The 24609-nt window shown below is 51.8% G+C and overlaps 1 protein-coding gene across 6 annotated transcripts; it reads right to left on the bottom strand.

The window, feature by feature from the left end:
- Positions 1-24593, bottom strand: RNF41 (ring finger protein 41). Of its 6 annotated transcripts, XM_067314201.1 has the most exons (8): positions 24246-24334; positions 21440-21621; positions 20638-20820; positions 7511-7623; positions 4097-4368; positions 3066-3201; positions 2392-2495; positions 1-1802 (listed from the first exon to the last, which is right to left on the bottom strand). In XM_067314201.1, exons 4-8 carry the CDS (start codon positions 7598-7600, stop codon positions 1451-1453), a joined length of 954 nt encoding a protein of 317 aa, XP_067170302.1. In that variant the 5' UTR covers positions 7601-7623; positions 20638-20820; positions 21440-21621; positions 24246-24334; the 3' UTR covers positions 1-1450. The 6 variants fall into 6 exon arrangements, with proteins under 6 accessions (XP_067170302.1, XP_067170303.1, XP_067170301.1 ...); XM_067314202.1 differs by lacking the exons at positions 20638-20820; positions 24246-24334 and adding an exon at positions 24377-24593; XM_067314200.1 differs by lacking the exon at positions 20638-20820.
- Between the last annotated feature and the right edge of the window lie 16 nt (positions 24594-24609).

Below are 24609 nucleotides of genomic sequence, written 5' to 3'. Positions count from 1 at the left end.
TAAAGCAACCAGAACGCTGTTTATTGATTATTTCAATCCCTGCCTCACAGTAGCCCACACGGGCACAGGAGTGAGCTGATGAAACCGTATCTGAGCAACACAGACACAGAAGGAGAAAAGTACTGTAAAAAACAACAAAACAAATGCAAATAAATTAAATTCCCAACAGGTAAACGTAACCAGGTTCTGAGGTGCCTGTCCGTGGTACTTCAAAAATAAAATAAGATAAAAGGAGGGGATATACAAACAAAAGAGGCAAAAAAAAGTACAAAAAATACAGAACCACAATCACAAGTGTCTGAAAAGTAACAACAGTAACAGTACAGGAAGCTCTTTGCCAAACACCCAATGCACACAGAACAGACAGGACAGTTTCTCTGGGGCTGAGGGCAACGTGTGGAGGCAACTTTAAATGGCACAAGATGCCCAGGCAGCCACGAGCCGTTTGCTTGGGCAGGAGCATCCGCACGAGGAGCTTGGGAGAGCCTGGGCTCTCCCGTCCGGAGAGGAGAGGGAGCTGGGGCCGGGCCGGCAGCATGGGGCACACACGGAGCAACGGTGGCGGGAGGGCGGCAGTGCCGGTGCAGGTCTGCAGGGCCGGTGGAATCCAGGGGCCAGGGAGCCCATCTGAAAGGCCGGTTCCTCCAACGCCGAGTCTTTCCCGCACAGGGGAAGGCCCCAGCCCTCGACAAGCGCTGGAGGCTCCTTCTCTCGGCGGCTCAGCTGCCTTGGCTCCGGCTGCCTTCAGGTTTCGAGAGCTGCTTTTGGGCTCCGTTTGTGGACTTGCTCCTGGGCTGCTTCTCCCCATCACATGCCCCATCCCCAGCTGGGCACAGGAGGCCAGGGAGCAAATCCTGCTGTTAAGGTACTGTGTGGTCAGTCAGGCATAGAAGGAGGCAAAACTTGAAGAAATAGCAACAGAGGAACCTTTGAGAGCGAGGCAGGAAAAAATCCAGAGAGGGAGATAAAGCCCAAGAAGGATTTAGCCTCTGGACAAACAAGAGATACACCAGTGGCCATGGGGTCAGTCTGCAGCAAGATAACTTATCCTTTCAGTTTGGGTTGCACAAGGAGCCAGGGCTCCAAAAGCATCCAAAAGGCAGGCTGGGTCTGAAGAGTCTGGCGGTATTCGGTGGAGCAGTTATGTTTTCTCTCCCTCTCCCCCCTTGAAAGACATGGTATGTGGAAGCTGATTTGCAAGGGGCAAACATGGATGGGCTGCACTGTGTGTTCATTGCTGGACCAAGTGTTTTAAGTAGTATTTACCAGAGGCATTTAACCATTTCAGCTAGGAAGCAAGAGGCTCGAGGGAATAATGCCCTAACAAAACCACGCAGGCGGCTAGGGAACACCAGTGGTTTTGACCAGCTACTCCCCCGGTCCCCTCCGCCTCTCCACCTTCCCCCTCCTCTCCCTTGTCAGCACGAAGCGTTTCTCGCTTTGGAAGTCCTTATATTTCCTCCACTCCGTGTGCAAATATCATCACCAGTCCTGGCTCTAGCACCATGTCCTCACCCATGTGCTGGTTTTCACAGGCCATCACCACCACGGCCTGCTTGCCAGGGATGCGCTTGGCCACATAGTTCTCGTAATACCGCCGGTTCATCTGGCGGGTTTCCAGCGTGGCCAGGCCCTGCGGCCAGTTCCGCTCGTGGGCGTTCTCAATCAGCTCGTTGATGATGGAGGTGGGGCAGCCGCTCTCCACCAGCGAGCGCTTGATGACGGCCTGCAGCACTGCATCCGGCGTGGAGATCATCCCGCCCCACCGCGTCACCCGGGCAGGCTGGAGGGAGTTCACCCACCTGGTTGAAGAGACAGGGACAAGCGGACAGTCAGTGCCACGCATTAGCGGTGGCTGTCACCACAACCAAGGAGCTGCTCTGCCTCGGGTCTGCTCTATGCTCAGGAGCTAGGCCGGACGGGAAATACCCCTTCCTCCCCCACCTACCTCTCCTCTGTTCCCACCCCAGCAAGCAGTCCCTGCAGGTGCCTTGCTGCGGCATTCAGCTTTGTTGAATAGAGCCTTTAACTCCCAAAAGGGAGCAGAAGAAAGGATCAGATGAGAAGTCACTTCCTCCAGCCCTTCTCAGAAGGAGGAAGGAACCTGGCAGCTTCCTGCTTATGAACAGGATGCAGGTGGAAGAATAAAAAAGACCAGAACCCATTGTGCAAGCAGCTCACATGCCGCTCCCTAGTACAAACATCCCTGCAACTGCCCCGCTTGCTTTGTGACGAGAAGACACATTTTCTTCTCAGTGTGCCTTTGCCTTGGAAGGCACTTCATCTTCCTCTCAAGTTTGCAAGTTAAGCTTGGCAGATGCCCAGCTCCACTCGCACCCTGATGCAGGGCCCCCCTGCTCCTCCTAGAGCAGCATGAGAATCAGTACTTACTCCAGGATTTCATTGTATTCGATGGTCTCTTCCAGGTTCTGCAGGTTAGGGTTGACACTGCGGATAGCTCGCATATAGGCCTTCAGCAACTGAATGTCCCGTTTCTAAAACAGGCAGGAGACAGCGGGGTTTGCAAAAGGAGTCACTGCCGCAGCCACAAGTCACAAGAGCAACCCCCAGCACAGCAGCAGGGAGGAGCCCGTCCCTGCCCATTCGCTGAGCTACTGTCCCCGGCAGAGCTCTCCGCACACCCCAGTTTCAGGGGAAGTTGGTGTTTGAACTGGCAGGTTTCACTCTGCAGCTGGGGCAGCGCGAGGGCACCGCCCTGCTTGGGCTGTCAGGCTCAGCCACCAGGCAGTAACTCATTCAGCCCCAGTAACGATCACTCATGGTGATACCCTCAAAACTGAGCTGCCTTGACCTGCAAAGGGCAGAGCAGGGCAGGGCAGGAGAGGGAGTCCTGGGTTGCCCTCCACGTGCTGAGCAAGGGAAGGACTCCAAGACAGCAGAGTTGCGGAACAGCAGCAGGGGCCTGGCTGCACTCGGTTCTGTCTGCCCTGCAGCTGCTTTCTTTGTGCACAAACCATTTTCAGTGTTTGGTGTCTAAACAGGCAGGACTGACCCTTCCCAAGAGACCCCGCTGCAAGTCAACCCCCTCGCCCACATGGAGCTACCTGCTCTGCTAGCTGATGTTTGTGCTCTGCTGAAGTCTTCTCCAGCTCAGCGATTCTTGTCTGCTGCTGTTGCACCACAGATCTTAAATGCTTGATGCAGTTGTGGTTTGGCAGCTCATCTTTGGGCATTTCCAAGCTGCAGAGCATTACAAAAACAGTGGAGGCCCCGCGTTAGGAAGAGTTACACACCAGAGCGCCTGGCATGGCTATAAACAACTTCCAGGACAAAGTCAGCCTCAGAGGACTTGCAAGAAGCTCTGGAAAGCCCAGAGCCATGTAATCTTGAATATGTTTTAGAAATTCTGTTCACTATCATACCTCAGGGTTTAAACCAAATGGGGGAGACCTATGGGAACAGATCACCGCCAGGTAGGCAGGCGATGGGACTATCTTCCTCTGAAAGTGATCAGGGCTCAGGATCAGTCCCACATTAGCGAGTCCATGAGCCTGATCCAGTCTCTGACTTCATCTTAGGCAGATCTGATCGTTTCCAAGCCAACCATCCAGCCTGGCTGGATGTTTACAACACACGAGTGGGAAGGATATCAGCACCAGGAGCAGAGGTGCCAAGGCCAGACCAGCCACCCACCGCTCCTGGCTCTCAGAGCTGGCAGCATGTAGGAGGGAGCAGAGCTCACGCTGGAACTTGTCCTGGGGTGGAATGGCTCTGGGTGCATTTACAAAAGCTCCAGTACCCCATTTCCACCAGTCAGTTGACACTTAAGCCTCCAGCAAAGAGCTACGGGCTTTGAACCAAGTTTAGGAGGAATGTGCTTTGACTAAAAAGCCTTCCCAGCCCTTTCTGCAGCACCACAGCCCACAAGGCTCTGCTGCCTCCAAAGCTCCACGCCCACGGGGCAAAGGGGTGCCCAGAGCAGAGCCAGGTACTATAAACCCAGTTTCCTTCCCCCAGCCTGGGGTCCCAACTCTGCCCTCCTCCACAGACAGAGTGGGAAGAGATCATGGTGCCGTGACACACTAAGGGCTTGTGCCCTCTGGCCAGGCCAGGACCCCTCCAAGGCCATCCTCACCCGCATCCCTGCTCGCAAGTCACTGGGCGCTTTGGATTGTGCTCGCAGTCATTGAGGTGAGACATCAGGTTGTCAAGTCGCACTACTGCCGTACAGCCGAAAACAGCGTTGTCGCAAGTGATCTGCAGCTTTGAGAGCATATTACGCATGATCCGCGGGACAGGGCGGAGGTGGGCAACCGTCACTACGCTGCGGTCCACGGGGCACGTCTGCTGCTGGGAAAACCACTGGGTGATGCAGGCATTGCAGAAGGCGTGTTCACAGTGAGGAGCCTGTGGAGGGCAAGAGGAGCAGAAGTGGGCTACATGTTACTCAGACCCTGCTGGGACATGTTTGCTGGTGCCCGGATGGCTCATGTGCTAGCAACGACCTTGATCGGAGAAAGGCTCTCAGTCTCAGAGGGATGCACGACAGCTATATACTGACTTGGGGAGATGCACATCCACTACACAAGCAGACAGGGGAATGAGACACCAAAAAAACAGGCCTGTAAAGAAAATGCAAAGCCTCTGCACAGCACCTTCCCATGACGATGTGAAAGGTGCTGCTGAAGAGCCATTCTTCCTTCTCTTGGATGGCAAATGCCCAGGTTCATCCATGTCTGGTTTTCATTCTTGGCCCAGCCCCAAAGTTACTGTCTTCTCACCAGACACTTGGTGCCTCGCAAAAAGATCGGCTCCGTGGGACAGGGTATGGACCGTCAGAACAGTGCTGCTGCCCTGGCATCTCCTGCGCTGCCTTTTTAAAGGGCTGAGGCGGCAAGGCAGATCAGGATGCTAAATTTAAACATTTTTCCAGGGCAGATTAGAACATTACTTCACTGTATTTATACAGCTGGGCTCTGCTCTTAAGTTCAAGCTACAGTTGAAAGGGTATTAAGTTTGGGGAGGGGGAATGGGACACAGGCCAGTTCTTCAGACAACACAGATCTTTTTCTTCCAGAAAGCAGAAATCCAGAGTTACTGAAAGGTCAGATGTTTTCAGGGCTAAATCTCATTTACAAGCTGTTCCCTCAGTGCAGTGTCTTACAGGCTGCCTTGTACAAGCCAGCCAAGGTAGCCAGGCTATAACAAAGATTGCAGGACATATGCTGAATTAAGGTTCACCAGTTAATTCACAGCACTGTCCTGGAAGTTTCACTCCAGCCCCTACGGCAACACAGATGGAGCCAGCTTCCCTCCCCAGCCGCACACCGCCTCCGAGCCGGCGGGCAGCTGAACTCGCTGACGGACAACGCAGCGCATGCAGGGCCCTGACACAGGGAAAACCACCCCCCTCCCTCGTGCCTTGCTGAAGTCCTGCTCCCTCGGCTTTCCCATCGCCTGTCCCCGCATCCCCGAGCTCCCCGCTGTGCTGGCCTTTCTGCTCCCTTCACAAGGTTTTATCCACTCGAGGCCGATCAACACAGCCGTATCCGCTCACACTGAAGTCTTAGTGATCTGGAAACCCCAGTGACACGAAGCGCAGATGGGGACTGTGGCAGATGGAAAATCAAACCAGTTTCACTGGCTACTGCAGGCAGAGGGTTGCTCTGCGGCCATGGGACCACAGCTGCCGCAAGCGATGTTTCATTGCCGAGGCTGTAGAGGAACCTGGGAGACCATCTGTGTGCCTGGGACAGAGCCCAGGGCCATTTCCGTGCCCCAGAGGGACAGCTGGGTCACGCCTGAATGTGTGTTTCGGTGACAGTGGTCAAACGCTGGGACAGGGCCCAGGGAGGCTGTGGACTCCCTATCCCTAGAGATATTCACAGCTCAGCTGGACACGGCCCTGGGCCATCTGAGATAACCTTGGAGGTGGCCCTGCTCTGAACAGGCAGATGGACCAGAGTCGTCCTGAAGCCCCTTCCAACCTAGATTATTCTACAACCCCTTGGTCAGCAGAAGTAGTCTCCAGACAGATGGCAACTTGCCTCCTCTCCCCCAGTCACCTCCACAACAGGAATCCACTCAAGAGCATTCATCACTCAGCTGGTAGGCAGGAAACAAGGAGAATGGTCCTCAGGAATTTGATCCCTTCAAATCAAGGCTAGTCAGAGGGCAAGTCTTACGCCCAGCTACAAATGCAAGTCTAATCGCAGCTAAAGTTACCATGCCATTGGCAAGAGCAGGAGGGCTGGTATCCAACAGATAGGCTGTTAAACACTCTTGAGAAAAGCCTGGGAACAAGGGACTTTTTGATATCACATTCTCAAAATGAGATTTAAATAAATCTACTTAAGAAACCTGCAACTTTCCCTCTATTTTATGCAATAATCCATGATCGTGTTCACATGTTGACAGACTGTTTCTTTTCATCATCAAAGCTTGTTTTGACATGACAGATTAGTGTAGTTGGAGGGTGCTAACACACTATTTTAACTCTAATAGATTGCGCAGTTTTGCACACCCCCGGTCCCAGCACACATGCAGCCCACTGACACGGGGGGATACGCTATGCAATCCTTGGCTTTCTCTGGGACTCCAGCTTACCGGCACAGCACAAATCACAGCTTTTGTGATTCTATTCATTATTAAGTGATCAAACTGCAACAAGAATGTTTTTTCAGATTAGCTCAATCCTATTTTAAGCCATTTTATTTCAAATGAAGGCTGGATTTACGCAGAGGGTACAAGGCAAGCTAACACATGGCCACAGCTCTACCAATGCAGAAACGCATCTGGTGGAATACATTCCCAGGAAGGGAAGGGCACAAGCTGCGGGGAGGAAGCCCCACGTACACTGCCAGCTCCGCTCAGCCATCATGAGTGTGCTTCGCTCCAGTCAGCGCTGGTGAGGGGGGCTAAAAGACCCCATAATTTCTCCCCTAACAACTGGGCTTAGCAGGACACAGTGATGAATATGGCCTTTCCATTACCACGCAGGCAATGGGTGCACCAACACATCACAGACCACACAGAGCTCCGGAGGGGCTCCAGTGTCCCCTCCGCAGAGCCACTCCTGCACACCATGCTGGAAGAGCTTGCAATATCGAAGTTCACAGGAAAGCCCTGTTCAGCAGCCCTTCCGCTCTACAGGGGCAGGAAGCTGATGCAGGAGTGGAAAAAGCAACCCCCCCCCCCCCCCCCCGCACTGCTGTCCTCCCTGAACAGCTCCACTAGCTGCAGAGTGAGCTGGACCAAACGCTCCCAGCTGCGTCAGGCCCGACAGAGCAGTGTGCTGGTACTAGAGCTGTGCTCTATTTATCCTCCATCTGAGCTATTTACTCTCCATCTGAGAGGATTCTGGGCAGCTTATGCATCCTTACACATGCTGTTGCTTTAATGCATTAGCAAGAAAGCTTTAAGACTCCCTTAAGCTCACGTAATGCACATGCTGTGTGTGGCGCCCATCATCTGATGAAGACCTCTAGAAGTCTGGAGCTGCAATCGGAGGCTTTTTGTAACAACAGTCAGTGATCAGATGGCAACCTACCTGCACCGGCTCCTCCAGGACCCCGCTGCAGATGGGGCATATAAGATCTTCATCAACATCCCCCTGAAAGCGTGCTACATCATACCCCATTGCTCATCACCAACGCCAGAACCCTGCGAGGGAAAAAGAACAGAGGTTAGGAGCAGCTGAGCATCCGTGGAGCCCAGACAGAGCCAGTCCTGGCCCTCACAGCGGCCAGGTTCCCAATTTCTGCTCCCTCTGCCCAACGCGGCTGGTTGCGGCAGACGCAAGAGTAGCAGGCACTCACAGCCGAGGGCTGTGCAGAGGAGGGTGCAGCACAGCCAAGGGGAAAGTGGTCTTCTCAGCCCTGTTTGTGCGCTGAACTGCTCCTTCGCGATGCACTGCTGGCATCGCTGCTCTCCCACACACATTATTACTAACCTTGCTGCAATTTTCCTACTTGCCTTTTTTTTTTTTTTTTTTTGCACAGCTGGATTCGGTTTGCACAGGAGAAGCAGCAGAGAGACACTGCTAACGCTGCGCTGTGCCAGCCCACCGGCATGGGCTTTTATGCGCCATGCCTACGAGCACGGGCAGCAACATATGCCGGTGTGTGCCAGACTGCTCCCGGGGGCAGCCAGACACCCACAGGCCCTGCCACACTGAGCGCAGGGACCCAACTCCTTCCCCGGGGACGGCGCTCCCGCTGGCTCCGGGGACTCCAGCTACCTGGGCACAGGTATCTGCGACAAAGCCCAGCTGCCTCCGGTTTCACCGCTCCACAGAGCAGACGCAGAGCAAAGACTGTGACACCGCCCGCCGCAGAGCGTGGTCGCAGCTGGGCGCTTCGGCGCCTGGACGAGGAGCCTCCCGCAGCCTGTGCGAGCCGCCAGGGCTGCCTGCTCGCAGCACGGAGGGCGTGCGGTACCGAGGCCAGCCGCGCATCCAGCCGCCAGGCACCCAGTGCCTGTCCCTCCCCTCCGAGGGCACGCTTCCCAGGCGATGCCGCTCACTAGCTTCTCACGGTACCTGCCAGAGACCGACCTTGAGCTCTGCCCCAGCGTGCCGGCAGTTACCGGTCCCTTTGCGGCCTGTCCCTGAAGAGCCAACCCCTCCTCTCCCTTTCTCACCAATATCAAAGTCGGTGACAACCGTCGCAGCGTTACAGATTCCCGCTGCGGCGGCGCCATCGCACTCGGCACGAGATAAAGGAGGAGGCTCCACCCGAACGCAAACAGGAGCCATGAACCAGGTGGGGACGGGAGGTGCGCGAGGGCGCGCGGGCACGCCGCGGCTCCGATGCCATCCGTGCCTGCCCCGGGGAGGGGACCGCGGCGTGGCAGCACCACCAGCTGCGCAAACGCCAGGAACGTCTACCCGCTCCGGAGGGCAGGTGCAAACTCGCCCTGCGGATGCTCCGCAGCCAGATGCGAGCCATCCAGCCATGGCCAGCAGTGCCGAGTCGCTACACCTCGGCCGAGTTGCTTGCGCAGCGCCACGCGCTTCCCCAGCCAGCCTTCCCCAGCCGAAAGAGCTTCGGCTCTAGACAGAGGCAGCAAGCGCGGCTTGTTGGGGGGAACTGCTGCGTCTGCTCAGCTGGAAAAGAAAAGGGAGGAGAGAAGGCATGATGGATGGATAGGGGGAGGCTGAAGGTAATGCAATAACTTCATGGTTGGCCCTTGGGACCTTCTCCTAGTCAAAGGGCAGTAGGGAGGGACTTTAATCAACTCACTGGACATTTGTGAAAATCAGATGATAAATCAGCTCCACGTGTGGATAGATTCCTTGCTTTCACAGAACAAGCACAGACAAAAGACTCCTCTGACAGAGGCTGGGATGGGGAAAGTCCCTGTGTCAGAGTTTGCAATTCAGATTACAAGATTAACAGCTCCACGCCGGAGGGAGAACAGATCCCTGAGCAACTAGGATCAGCTGCTCTCAAACCTTCCCATGCCTTTGGACAGATGCTGCTCTCCTCAACTGGCAAGGGACCCAAATTCCTTCCCATCCCTTTATGAGCCACTCACACTGCAAGTCTCAGCACCTCCAGCACATTTACATTGGGGTAAAACTGACCGGAAAGGCAAACATGGATGTGGAGGACCCAGAGCAACAGCTCCTGGCTGGCAGTTGAGCCACAGCACCTGGGCAACCTGCAACCCCTCGCCAGGAAGGCGTTTCACTTCATAGCTGGGACCACTCCAAACACCCTCGTCCCTGCTGCTCCGTGCTCGGGCCCTGATTCACGCTGTGGCATCTTGATGTGTTTCTGAATCCATGAGCAGCTGCCAGGAACACAGCCTGCCCTCTGCGACTGCTAGGGAGATGCCGCACCAGTTACTGCGATGGGCGTCTAGGCATCGAAAGTGGATCCAGACTGGGCATCTGGACAAGGTCCTTCCGCTAACAAGACAAGCTGCACTGTGAACGCCCCAACTCCAGACAGCACAGCAGCCCCGAGGGAAGGGGTCTCACCGCACAGCCGGTGCCCTGCCCACAACACGGTTTGCTCAGAAGCGCAGTTGCTAACAGCTCAGCTTCCTTTGTCTTTCGGTTCCAAACTTGTAGTTTCCAGCAAGCAGCTGGGCGAGACACTGAATGTCTTCACACCCACTCGGGCAAGAGAAGAGCGGAGGGGAGAAGAGCGGAGGGCACAGCACAAACACTACGATCGGCCGCCTTGCCATATGCCAAACAGAAGCTGAATCAAAGCTTTCCCCAGAAAAATTTCTGCACCTGCATGAGTCTGAGCACCTCTGAATTCTTCTCATTCCTCTACCCAGCTGCTTGCCCCTTCTGCCAGCACAGAGCCAGATCATCCATGGGGCTCTGCCAGCATGCCGGAGCAAGGAACATTTGTTTCCTAATTGCAAAGAAGAAATAGGAGAGCTGAAAATGTCTGCGATGTTCTAGTGAGATGGAGCTGGCAACCCAACCTCTCTCCTGTCAGATCGAGGTGAATTAATGACCCAGCCCTGCAGGATACTGCACACTCCTTCCTCCCTGGGCGCAGCAGCCTCCAGGATGGCCCCGAAGGAGGTATCGCACAGCTAGTATGAGCAAGCCCTACACGCGCAGTGCTACGCAACAAGGAGAATGGTGCTTCACAGGCTGCAGGGATCTACCATGTGCAGAACCAAAGTGCAAGGAGCTTAGAAGATGCCTTTCCTTGAAGGGTTAACAGAGGCACTCAGACACGGGGTGAAGTCAAACCAAGCCATCTGCAGTACGGACAAGACGAGATATAGCAGAGTGAAGTTAGAGTGGAAGGTCCACCCAAGCCCACTCTTAGAACAAATCGCTTCTGCAATAAATAGCAACTGCCACTTATGATTACACTTGATTTAAGTGAATGCACTTCCCAATCCTCCCCTCTCCAAATATGCACAGCTTCTTGACCCCAGCACCATCAGCCTCCCTAGGGCTGGGCAGGGAGAGAGGACAGCCAGCACGGATCAGAGGCAAGTCACAGAGAACAGGGCTTTAACCCAAATTACAGAGCAAAGCTGGGGTAAGTCACTTTTCCTCCCTTTCCCTCTGCTTCTCTTGTCATCATGTCTGTCTTGTCTTTTTAGATTGTCATCTTCTTGGCCTGGGGATGTCAAGTGCCTGCATGCTGCTTAGCACAGAAGAGATCTACATAGCAACAAGGACTTGATTGTATCAGAGAGGATCATGAATTAACAAGTAAAAAGTACTTTGACATTCCTGCACTTACGCTAAGCCTCCTCAGCATCCACCAGCTGGGACAAAAGCCCTTCAAGGCCTGTTCCCAATATGCCCTTGAGGAAGTAGAGGAGAGGTAAGAGGAAGGTGACAACCCACTTACCAGCTGGCTAGAGAACAGCACTGCATGCGAGGACTGCCAAAAGGCTGTCGCATCCCAACACGAGGGTTCTTCCCAGCTCTGCTATCGCTATGGAGGGGCCGACGTCTACTTGTGCTGTTCTTCCGTCCTCTCCATAAACCCACCATTTAAATAGGCAAATAAGTTAAGGCAGTCAGTCACCATAAACTCTCCCTGCTCTGGTTATAGGACATTCATTCCTATACGCTCAGTGCATTTCGGTTTTGTTCCCAGTCTTGGTAACAAGGGGGCTTCATTCAATTACGCGGCATCAGCTTACCTCAGCACTTCAAAATCACAGCGCAGAAACACAGCTAACAAGGCGGCAGCTCTTCTGACCCAAAGCATATCCGTCCATATTTCATACTAGCAGCAACCATACAGATAAGATTTCCATGGTAATACCGCGCTGTCTTCCAGCACGATATCTAACTGTTTCTGCCCCCAGAGGAAAATTCAATAGCTGAGAGAGTTTTTTCTGTTGACAAAAGGAAAATTAACGGCTTTAAAAAAAAGGTTCTCCCTCCCCCCTAAAAATGGATGCATGGGAGCCTGCAGATTTGTTCCACAGCCTCCAAAGCACATGTTCACATGTTCCCTCCTTTTTGCCACAATATGTTCGAGCCGCTGGATCCCAGACATTGAGGATGAGCCAAGCTTTCTGCCTGGTAAACTGCTCCAGGCACAGTCTGTGGAACAAGCCAGTATCTACTGGCTCCAGCGGAGCTCCCCATTCCACTGACACAGAGAGGCTGACTCATTTGAAGCTCACAGGATTATGTTTCCACACTCCTCCTCACCCACACAATCAGCTTTCCTGGGGTAACAGCTGTTCTAGGTCACAAACACACCTCGCGCTGTCACATCACAGGCAAGAGGAAGGATGCAGAGCAACATGGAGAGGACCTGGCCCTAGACAGTTCCACTGGGAAAAAAGCACCTTCTACAAGGTCTTACCAGTGTGCTGTTGGCTGTGGGTCCCGGGGCAGCAGTGTGCAACTCCACCCGCCGCGCCACGCGCACAGCGTGCCAGGCACTCGGAAGAGACACCGACTCATTCCAAGAGGCCGACGTTTGGTATGAGCAACGCGAGCAAGGAACAGCGCAGAGGCAGGCAACACAGCACGCCTGAGAGGGAACCGAGTCCCACCCAGGCAAAAGACATGCTGGCTACAAGTCTCCTGGACCCCAATCACCCAGAGCCCGAGAAGGCCAAGATTTGAAAGAGGCACTTACCCATGATAAACTGCGCGACTGTGTCTAGCAAAACAGGCAACACAGAGGACTCTGCACTTACAGCTAGAGCTTACCTAGATAAACCGGCTCCAAGGCAAAAGATAAATGACAACAGCAAGAACGGAAGGTTGTCAGCAGCTACATATTAAACACACAGCAAAAAATATGCCTGGAGGGTGAGAGCACGATGGTCAGTAAAACCAAGGACCGGATGAAGAACAACGTCCACCCCAGTGCCCTGTGTTCAAATGCAAAGGTATCTAATTCCTCTTAAAGCACACCGGCTGCTAGAAAAACCTGGCAATCCCACTCTCCTGCCTCCTTTTAACAGTAAGTCCACACAGCTAGTCCCTCTTCTAAGCAAGTATCTTGTATCTGCTACTGCTTCATTAGGGAAGCCCAATCCTTCTTTGGGAATAGAGAAGACCAGACAGAATCCCTTAAAAAATTAAAATAAACAAACAAAACAAATAAAACTTAATTAGCCTGTGCTGGAAGTCTCCAGCGTCAGGCTTTGCCTGCTTCTCAGAAAGAGAGACACCATTTTCTCATTATTTCCAATATAAGTGTTGCCAACAGATACCAGAGCAGCTTTGCAGCTGGGACAGCTTGGAAGAAACCTGTTCTGTAAGCAATGGTGTTTTTAATAATCTTTCCTAATTTCATCAGCTTTATGAGCCAAAAGAAATAAAATTAAAACCAGAAAGCAAGGGAGAGGGGAGGAAAGGAAGAGAAAACAACATATGGATGCAAGAGAGGCTGTTCTGTAACAGTTAAAACCCAGCATGGGAGCCAGGACTCCAGTGATCTTCTCACTGGTTTGCACTGTGTGTGTTCTGGGGCACCACACTTTGTTGCCTCGGTTTCCCTGCTGTGAGTAAATACATAGCATATCATGGGGGCTGCAAGGTTTCTGAAGCAGTCTTGCTGCCGCTGGAGAGTTTCCAGGGGAAAAAAAGTGACCTAGAAGCTTAAAGAAATCACCAAGTTCTGCAGCAATGGGCTCCCAGCCCTCTGGATCTGCATCCATGTAAGGTGACTTCTACTCCGAGGAGTCCAAGTTCACAGCAAGGAAAGATGCTGCTGACACTGCTGGTGGGACAGCCAGTTACCAGGACAAAGCAGCACGGTGGAAACTGCCCTGTCAGTACATGGAAGGAACTGGCTCTGCAGAGGGGCTAACATTTGGCTAGAAGCACCTTGCTGAAGGGATCTGCTGGGATCCTTCATCCTTCTCGGACCAGGTGAGGAGGCTGCTGCTATGGATAGGATCAAGGCTGGCGCCAGGATGAAGGCAAAAGGGCTCTGGGCAGCTGGCTCTCTGGTCTGACAAGCAGACCGCTGGACAAAGGAAGTCATCGGCGCTGAAGCTGCGCCCGTGTCCATGCTCTGCAGCTTTAAAGCAGCTCTGAGGGCTCCTAACTGACCTCACACAACAGAGGTTTCACAGGAAACCCTCAGGTCAGCGACCGCTGCTGTCACAGGGACAGCGGCCTGTTCCAGCAGAACTGCAACAGGAGAGTCTCAGCAGCCTAACAACAGTGTGCGGAGAGCTGAAGACCGTCCGTTCGCACCCTCGCAAGCGACCCAGTTACCGCAGCCCAGCTGGCAAGGGGCAGCTTGCCAAGCCCCGGCGATCAGTTGGCCTCCCTCCTGCCAGCAGCCCATTCCAGCTCACGGCATCCTCTGGCATTTGCAGTCCGCCCATTTTAAAGAGCAGCGCAGCCTGCAGCTGCGACCGGACCGTGTCAGGCCCCAGCAGGCCAGGTGCTTGAGCTCAGCGACTGCCGCGCAGCCACCCTGCTCCGGGTTCGAGAGCGAACCAAGAGCCATGGGCACCGGGACGCACTGGGACTCCAGTGGCTCCACGTGCCTGCCCACCCTCCTGAACGCTGCTGGCGCAAGACCCAGCAGCCAGCGCTAGCGACGAACCCCCCGTTTCACACAAAAGGAGAAGAGCTGTCTGAAGCTGAAGATTGACAAGAACAATATTGAACCCGAACATGCAGCACAATCTAAAGCTGGCTAAAAGTCCCTCTGCATGACCTAGTTGTCCAGCGACCTAGTTTTTAAACTATGCAATGCAGCGGGACAGAAATAAAAGCAATGCATATTGTGCATGGAAACCATTCTTGGCTGGAGTGATTTCCCCACACTGCCTGGCCAGGCAGGGAACTGAAATGGGTATTTGTTGGCATATGAACTAAGAAATCCAAACTTTAATCTGGGAACCAGTGGGAGCTACAAGCTCTCTGCTCAGATATAGGCCCCGTCATGATTTACTGATGAAGAACAGCCAATACAACATACATCTCATAACTCCTTAGGAAACAAAACACTCGCAGTAAGGGGTAGCGCTCAGGGCAGTACAGAGTTCTGGCTACAGTGTCTCCCACAGCTTTTGCACCTCAAGCTGTGTTCCTAACCAGACATGTGGACAGGAGTTGCACAACTGTGCATTATGAAAATTGAAGGAAGTAAGAAGAATGAAAGTTCGATTTCAAGATGTGGTTACGAGATGCAGGCTCTGAGGGCCAACCACCTCTCCCTACGGCGCTCTCCTTGTGGCACCGGGGTTTCTGGCAGGTCTATCAAGCCTCACAAATCTGGTAACACTATTCCAAATGACACCACTGTTTTTAACTTTGACTCATGTCAGATCTGCTCGGTCCTTCTACTCATTACCTTTACTTTTCTGGTACAGAGTTACACCTAGTGTCCACCCATGTTACACACGGCTTGACGGAACAGACCTAACTTCAAACGCTAGCACCAAAAAGGAGCAGAGTCCAGAGTCCGCTCCGCAAAGGTAACTTGCTGGGCTTAGCCGCGGACAGACTGCCTTGTGCTTAGCACCACAGGCAAGGTCTGCAGAGGCAACCCAGTGATCACAGGACCAAATTCTTGACGTTACTTTGATTGTTTCTTTGCTTCTTCCAATTTTATTTGCATTTGGCTTGCCTGCATGTGTGGAACGAGCCTGCATGGCCTGGTGGTTTTCCTAGGAATTTCTGAATACATATTTGAGACATTTAAAGGTCATGAATTGACAAAAAAAACCAAAACACTGGCACAGAAGACAGACTGCTGATCTGCAGGCCAGGACGGTCACTTCACCTGCCCGATTTCAGCTTCTCCATCAGGACTTACAGGTGAAGAACAGTAGATAAAATAAACCAGCTTTGCCTATAAGCAGGCTGTTGGTCACCACCAACTGCTTGGTGTGCATGCAATTAACCACAACACTAATGACAGCAAGGAGCAGCAGCAGTCCCTCCCCACCAAAAAAACCGATCAGCCACTTCAACAGAGTAAGTTGAAACGTGACTCGTTCACTCGCCCTTCCAGCATTAACACAGAGGGCCTCTAATTGTTATTGCACATACCCAGGAAGCAGCCGGCAATTTAAAGTAATTTACGCTCCACTCACAGGGAAAAAAAACCCAGCAAACTAATCCTTTTGTCTCCAATAGCATCTATAGCTCTAGAGAAGAGCTTGGCAAGCATGTGTGTTCTGGGATACAGTACTGTTTAAGCAGTGCTTCATACTGTAAAGTGACTTATGTACAGCAGCTGAATCGGGACCATGGTGGTAGAGGACGATCCTCAGTCACGCTCCAGACTCGAATGGAACAACCACACAAAGGCTCAGGAATTAAGTTTGAATGATTCTTGCTTACTAACCCTTTAAAGGGGTTAGTAAACCACCTGTTTCAACATAATTGTTGGGCTAATGTACTTGTTTTGAAACAATGATCATATGGGTTAATTCGTTCCTTCAAGAACTGTGTTTACTCCAGCAGCAATAAAATCCAGTGGATTCACAGAATGTCCACTGCAGTCCCTCCCACACCTAAAAAAATAAAAACAGCAATCCCCAGGCCTGAACATTTTCTTAAGTAGAGGTGTTTCTTCCAAGTGGTTTATTCAGTTAACAGAGACTTCAGAAATGACTGACAGTAATCCACCAAGTTTTAGTATATACTATTTTGATTCAAGAGGCTGCAGGCAAAACACATAGCAAATAATGACTAATATTTTTAATTAAAAGCCAGAAGTATTAGGAGTACAAATCTAACAGCTCTTTCCATGAAGCTTTTTACTGCAGTGTTGATCTTCTGTTTGACAATAGCTCATGTCCAAAGAGCAGAACTTTCCATTCAAAAAAAAACCCCACACTTGTGAAAGGCTTTTTAGAAAAAGTGATTTTTTTCCAAAGTAAAAGAAAGCTTTTGCCTAAGTACACACAGGCAAAAAAAAGATCAAAAGGAAAGGCGGGTTAAACAATCTTTCTTAATTGTATAATAGCAGGAAAACACATTAATCACGAGGTCCTTGCCATGTTCAAGATCCCAATTTGGTAGCTGGTGGAAGGGAAAAGGATATGTTGAGGAACTTCTACTTGCTTAATCCTTGCAGAATTGGGCCTAGAAGATTTTTCCATCCAGCAAGACCATTCCTCATTCAGGGAAGTTCTTCGGGATCTCTGCAGTATCAGCCAGGCTTCGGAGTGTCCTGGGAACACCTACAGGCATCGTGCCTCAATGCTGGCAGCGCCTCAAAATCCCACGACATGAAACAACACTACTGGTACCAGACAAGCAAAGACAACCTGCAGACTCTTCCAGCTGGGACCTAACAAACTCACCCTGTTTTCAGTACTTTTAATATGTTAAAGACATGTAAGTGAAAGAGACTGGAGGCAGAATGGTTAGCCCTGGAAATAAGCCACCTCAAGAGAAGAAAGCAAGGAAATCTTTGAGAAGTTCCTCAAGGCGGCTGCTGGAGCAAAACAGCTCTCAGCACACCACGCGCAAGGAACTGAAGCCAAGTTCACATCACACTGTGCAGATAATGCCAACTTGGCCCCTACAAAAAACAAAAGACGACCTAACGTGGAGGTGGACATCCCTGTTTGCAGCTACTGGGGCAAGGCCGCTATCCCCTCAGACTAGGCAAGGCTTTTTCGGAAAAGGAACCCAGGCAGTCTAGGTAAAGCTCTGCAGTGCCCCATCCCTCACGTCTACAGCACAGCCTGTTCTCTGGCACACCGTCGGCCCGGGGACTCGTTACATAAGGCGCACGATGCAGTGTTTATCCAGCCTATCTCCAGCTTCACAGTCGGAGAATTGAAACGGCAGCTCTCTTCCAGAGCTGCGGGACTAACAGAAGTAACATTCACAGAGCAGATTAAAACACTGCTCCCTTCCAAGTATATGGAGCATAAATACATTTGTCAGGTTATGTTAACTGCTCAAATTCTCAGGAAAAACAAACCTCAGACACACCCTACCCCACTCTAAGAAGGGATTTTTTTTTGTTTGTTTGCACTGTGAAAAGCTAGGAAGCTCCTGAAGCCAAGCTGGCATTTAAGGCAAGAATATTTTCAAGTGCACACACCTCTCCCAAGGAGGTTTTGGTTTCTCCCACGTGCTGCACCCCTCTCCTAGATCCTGCTTTGTGTCTCACATTGAGCACTCTGCAACACGAAGTCCCCAAACATGCAAGACCAGCGAGTTTCTGCCACTCCAGCCAACACTCCCCTTCGGTACCACAGCTCAAACAGAACCCCAGAGCTCTCTGACCTAATGAAAGTAAAATAAAGCAGAGAAGACGAGAGCAGAAAGATACCATGATGTCTGAGCAAGCCTCTTTGGCACTGCAGGCAATACAAGTTTTCAGGCTTGCTCCTATTCAAAATCTAGGCTTAGGCTATCCTTACCTTCAGCCTACGAAGAACACGACACAGAGCTAAGGTCTTACCAACCCAGGAGGTCTTTTCAAGTCCTACAGCTCTATAAAATGCATAATCAAGAATCAAAGCTGACTACAAGCCTGTGCTTTGCGACTGAAACAGGCTCAGAGAACGCAGTTTGTTGCTGCAGGTTGCTAAGCCATGGCAACGACTTCTAAAAATCACACATTGTTTCAAAACATCACGGACCTGCTTTTTATTAAGACTTTCTGACAGGGTGGCCTGACCTTGAGCTGCTGAGGTTCCCACCCAATTCCTGCCACTTCCCTTCTGTACTTTTTTTCAAATCAAGCCCATCTAAAGCTCTGGAATTCAATCTACAGCACTGTGAATGGGCTCTACAGCCTCAAATAGAGCTTCCAAAGAGGCAGAAAGAATATGCAGAAACCCACACAGATAAGCAATGACTTGGGAAATACAGAGAGAACATTCAAACTTCAGCATGATTTTTCTGGCAGATCTCCACAACAGTTGGGTTATTTTCCTCCAAAAATATCCCTTGGAGCAACTGAAGTGGAGATGCGCTGATTTAGAGAGCTACACCCATGCTTCCTCTCCTGCCCATCAGCGAGCACTCGCCTGTTTTCTTCGTTTTCAGACGGAGAGCGTAACCCTCAACTGCAGCGTCAGGGTAAGAACCTGCATGTGACCTCCACCCACATAGCACACAAATGATGTAACTGATAGTCAGCAAGAATGCGAGATATGTTCAATCCCAGTATCAAACAAACATTTTCTCTCCAACCTTACAAGTCTTAGATTTGTAAGTCTCAGATTTATAAGGGAAACGTACAAGACTCAGGCAGAAGCATCAATTTGTTTTTGTCCTTTTCGCTACAAGCTTAGAATACCCTTCCCACTTGCAAAAACGCTGCATTTCTACAGCGCAAAGACTCTATTTTGTCTGAGCTCTATCTGCAATAACAGCTTCTGGCTACTAGGAAGCCAGGTAGGAACTAAACTAGATCCTGTGACTTGGGGTACAAACTCGCATTGAATCTGCTCGAGCCACCAGCTCCCCTGGCACAGCCTGCTTTCCCTAGTTGTCAGCTGTGCTGTGACACATCCCACAAACCCCAGAGATCACTGAGGAATGTGGCACGGCATGCTGCTGCAGCCCACAGCATGTCTACAGGCAGATGCAGCAAGACCAGAGGAAGAAGTGAACACTGTGAGATCCCAGGGGCAGGAATCTGGCCCCAGTGTACTTTTGAAGGCCCTGCACATTCCTCATCCATAATGGCAGCAGTGCCGAGAGGCTCCGAGTAGGACTGGGGCCTCACACACGTGCCATGCTATGCAACCACAAGAAGTGGTTTATTTTGAGAGCATTCATAGCTACAGATAAGGTAGAGGAGGACATTAGGGTCTGCAAGGTGGGTTTCCTTTCCTTAGATAAGCAGAACAGACCACTTGATAACAGGTGGGGCTGTGCTGGAATTACACAGCACAGCACAGCCTTACCCATCCCTGCTATAGCTTTTATTTTCCGGTCTGTTTCTTACGAGGTCAAGACAGCCCAAGAAAAATAGAAAACCTAAAGCAGAAGCTAAACGAGTTTAATGTTTTTTCCCCAGAAATGGCAGACAAATCATAGCCAGCAAAACATCTGTATACAAATACTCAGTTACAAAAAACACCCCGCATTGCTGCTACACGAGACCAGTAGTCTGTCCCCTCCCAACCCTAACTGCCTGACCAGAAGTGCAAGTGACACCTTGTCACAAGGAAAACCTCACTAGACAGCTAGTTTAAACAGGGGCTTGATGTGCTGCTGCGATACCTGGCATCAGAAAGCCAAAACTGACAGGGAAAAGGATTCCCCCCCCCCAACCCATTGCCTTCATTAGTAACACCCACATGGATGAAGGCAGGTCTTAGCTCCTTACGGACAGGACAAAAATTCCCAGGAACACAGGGCAGAACATGGACCTGTGAGAGAAAATCCAGTAGTGTGGCCTAGACAGGTCAGCCAAGTTTTCAAGCTTCTGTTCAGACCCACCTTCAACTATCTGGCACCACCACTGTACTGAGCGAGTCTAGATCAGCTGCCACATGGAAAACAAAACATGGGAAGACCAAAGAGCTTTCTGCCTCTGGTTGAAAGCATATGGATGCAAGGGATCTCTTTATACTGGTGAATAATCCTACCCTTAGAACAGAACAGCAAGGACCCTATTCACTAAGAAGTGTTTCCTGTTTTCTGCTGTGAGGAAGCCCACACAAGCTGCGAAGCCCTAGAAGTTGGCCAGTCACCAAGCTGACTGATTAGTGAGAAAACACACACGCAGAGATCGCTCAGCAGCTCAGCCTATGGCTCACTTTCACCTTTCGCTCTTTTTGAAGTTCGCTATGCATTGCCTCCAGCTGTCTCTGCAATCTTTTGGGATGCCTTTCCAAAATTCCAGATTCATCAGTAGGTTTTATTAACAAAACATTGTCTCTGTAAGTTACAGGGAATCAAGTTCTTTTGAGAGTGCTCTTGAAATTCCAGTGTCTGTCTTTCTCATTCTAGAGCACCAAATGAAATAAAGAGATATAGAAATCAGGCAGGAGCAGTTTTTAAGCCAGTTTGGCAGGACTGTTTTAGACTAGTTATGCACCGAAATTTAAGGCGGATTCTGCTATTTCCCTGTAGACATTAATTTACAAGAAAGGTTCTTTAACGGCTTTAGAGCAAGATCTGTATCCTTCACTGTGAGCCTGCACAGACTATTGAACAGCAGGCTGTGATCTCTAAACAGTGATCTAAGTACATTTGCTGAAGGAGGAATCGAGCGGCTACAAGCTGTGACAGCAGCCACATGTGCTGCACTGTCAACCGTACTGCTCCGGAGAACAGAGGGACCCCTGCAGGCACAGGGAGACTCTTGATAGAAGACCAAGGTTTGCGTGCAGAGATAAAGAGGTCTTTCTTGTCAACAGAGCAGAAACAAAGTTTTCTAATAAATATGTCCTAAAAATATCCACGGTGGCCCATTGAAAGCCCTGTATAGAAAGCAACACTCCCATAAAACTGCTGATATAATTCTAACCATTTGCGTGTCTGAAGTTCCACGTGTGTGGAGAGAAGTCTTAAACTCATCACCTGCGTGTAGATGCAAAAAAGTTTGAAAAGTACTTGATTTACCTTCCGTGGCAGAATTCCTCCCTAAGTCGCAAAGAGATAGGGCTGGGTTTGGTTTACTCTTTTCAGGGAGCTGCTCCCAGTGGCCCATCTTTTCCCTTTCCTCCTTTTACAGTCTAAAATGTCATTCTTCACTGGCCAAGAGCCGCTGCTACAGAAGAGTCATGAGGTCAAACAGGACAGATCTAGTCACAAAAAAAAAAGGAAGGAAAAAATGAGCATGGTAAAAACCAACATGGGAAGCTGTGCCCTGCCCTTCACTCATCCTCTAAAAACCCAGATGAAAACATCTTTCTTTTTTCACACAAGAACCCAGGCCTTCAGCCACACACGCGAGACTGCTCCCCTCCATCAGGAAACCTGCATTTCCTGAAGAGCCTTCGCAACATGCCTAAGAAGCTGAATAACCTGTGCAGAAACGATCGAGTACCTGCAACCTGAGCCAGATACGCCTGATGTTCCTCTTGGGAACAAGGATCTGAACAGAGGACAATCACCACACCTGAGACCACTCCTTACCTTGTCTTCCAAGCACCTAGGAAAACTACTCTACTTTAAAAAAAAAAACTGCAAAAAAATGATAGCTATAGAGCCCCCAGCCAAATTTTGAGAGCCCCTGCTTATTTCAGCATTTCTGACCAGCTGAATACGAACGAGCCTGCTGATCTAACATCAGTTGCCTCCCTGCGGCACTTTGCTTCGGAAATTCCAGCCCTTAGACAAAACTATGTTTGCCTCAAATCCCCATTTCGTTTGTCTGACAAAAGTTTTCAGCGAGATTGCTGCACTGCAAGAATGCACCATTTGCAGGAAAAGAAATATTTGCCCAGTAGGTAAAGGCTCAGCTTTTAAGTTATGCAATCTTGCTAAAAATAGTTTCCCAAATGCCACCTTAATACCTCCTGACACAAATCCAAGGTTTTTTTTTTTTCCCCTCCAACTCCTATGCTCACTCTAGTGTTGCAAAAACTGACAGCAGGGAAGTCTGAATCTGAAATACTGTTTTAGTTTTATGTGCTGTTCTAGGCAACAAGGATAAAAATATAGCTCAGAAACACCACTGGACATTATTACAGCACTAAAGCAGGCACAATAACGCCTGGCCCTTGCAAGCCACAACACAGTTTTACATTTAACCCTACAAACTATATTAAAGAAGGGCTAGGGACCTTCCTATAAGACAAGATACCTGCCAAGCTTAGGTGCCTGAAGTTGTGAAGGGTAACATTTACTCGCACATCTCTGGAAAAAGAGCAGGACACCTCGCAGAGCCGCATGCTATTGAGTACACAGACTGCATTATAAAACCTTGTCGTGAACTAAAGCCTTATTTCATTTAATTACTGACTTCCCTTTACTTCCTACCCTTCCTCAAATGCCTCAAACACACACACGAGCTTTGTGATGTGCTCTGAAGGTCAGTCACAGGACTCCAAGAACTTGAAAGCAGTAAGTGTTCTCACATTCTTTTGTTATGAATTATATATGCTTTAATTTTTACAGCTAACCCACACATGAGATTCCCTATTTCTCCACTCCTCACCCAAGAGCACCCCAGAGCCCTGGGCTTCTTGCACATGGGGACCAGAACGGTCTTAATCCTCACTGTATTACAGTAGCACCCAGAGGCTGCAAATAATCTGTCATCAGAGCAACTTTCAGCCCAATTAAAAGCTTTCCCCTAAAAGCTACTAGAAGAGCAATTGTTGGTGAAGTCACGGAGTATTTATGACGCTGTATAGTCAGCTGGAACTACCGTCTTCTCAAGCCACAGTAGTGTTTTTCACCCCACCTTCTCAGCGACCATTTAGTAATGCACTAGCCAACCCCTGCGAGCAGGTCTGAAATTACTCAGGCCCCAGCAGCCTGGAACACACACGTACAGGAGGATAGGAAACGTTATCAGAGATCAGAGCCAAGAGATGCTCCTCAAGACGACTGGGAGCTCAATTCGCAGTCGAGCTGTCAGAGATAGGTTTAAACCGCTCTCATCCCCTCAGCTCCTAAACTCGCAGGACGCAGCCCCAGCAGCGAGCACGGCAGATGGGAAGCACAACGACCCACGCAGCACTCCGGGAGACGTATCCCCCTTTCCGCCCCCATCGCGTACCCCCATGGCCGCAGAAGGGTTTTAAGCCCTTTCCCAAATCAATGCCTATTCTCAGCAACCTCCTCCTCCACCTCCAGGGTCTCCGGCCCTTCGGCGGGTCCTTCCCCGCCTGGCCCAGCCTCCCCCCTGCGCAAGAGCCGGGCTCCCGGCGATCCCGCCCTGGCTCTGCCAGCCCCTGTGTCACAGCGGGCCCCAAAACCCTCCCCAAGGACCTCGACAGCGCCCGGCCCCCGCTCCGGGCCCTCGCACCCGCCCGCCGAACCCCCCCCCCCCCCGCAGCCGCCAGGGCCCCGCTCCCACCCTGCGCGCTCCGGGGGCTGCCGGGGCCTCACCGCCCCCCCCCCGCCCAAAGACCCCCCGAGGGGCCCTAAAGCCGCTCGCTCCACCTCGTCCGCCCCCGAGACGGCCCCCAGCCCCACAGCGCCTCAGACCCCCCCCATTTTACTACCAGCCCCACGAGCCCCCCCAACCCCTTTCCCTCCCCGCAGCCCCCCCGAGTCCCTCTTCCACTCCACAGACCCCCAAAGGCGCCCTCCCTCCCCCCCAGCTCCCCTACATCCCCCCTCCCCCCCCAGGCTCCCCATGCTCCTCACAGGCCCCCTCCCCTCACAGCCCCCCTCGCCCCCCGGTACCCGAACCGGCCCCCCCCCGCCGGTCCAGGCCCCCCGAGCTGCCCCCGGGCCCCTCGCCCTCACGTACCGCCTGCCTCCCGGGCCTGGACGGCTCCGGGACGCCGCGGGGCTCCGGGGCGGCCGCGGCCTCCACCTCCTGCCCCCCCGCCCGGCCCCGGCGCGCTGCTACGCAAACCCCCCCGCCCCACCGGAAGTTACCGCACTGCCTCTAGCCGGAAGCGGCGCTCTAGCCGGCCGAGAGGCGCCGAGGAGACAAAGCTCGATGGTCCGGGGGGCGGGCTCTATGAGCCATGCGGGGCGGGGCGCGCCCCGTGACGCCAGGAAGGGGAGGGGCTTTCTCTGGGCTGTGCTCCGCCCCAGCCCCGCGGGGACGCTGCCCGGGGGAAGCGGGAGGCCGCCGCAGCGCGCGCGCGCCGCCGCCCTGCGGCCCC

The sequence above is a fragment of the Apteryx mantelli genome, chromosome 33 (assembly GCF_036417845.1).
Source record: "Apteryx mantelli isolate bAptMan1 chromosome 33, bAptMan1.hap1, whole genome shotgun sequence".
NCBI classification, from domain to species: domain Eukaryota; kingdom Metazoa; phylum Chordata; class Aves; order Apterygiformes; family Apterygidae; genus Apteryx; species Apteryx mantelli.
Note: the sequence above shows the minus strand (reverse complement) of the source record. Positions and strands in the feature narration are given on the sequence as shown.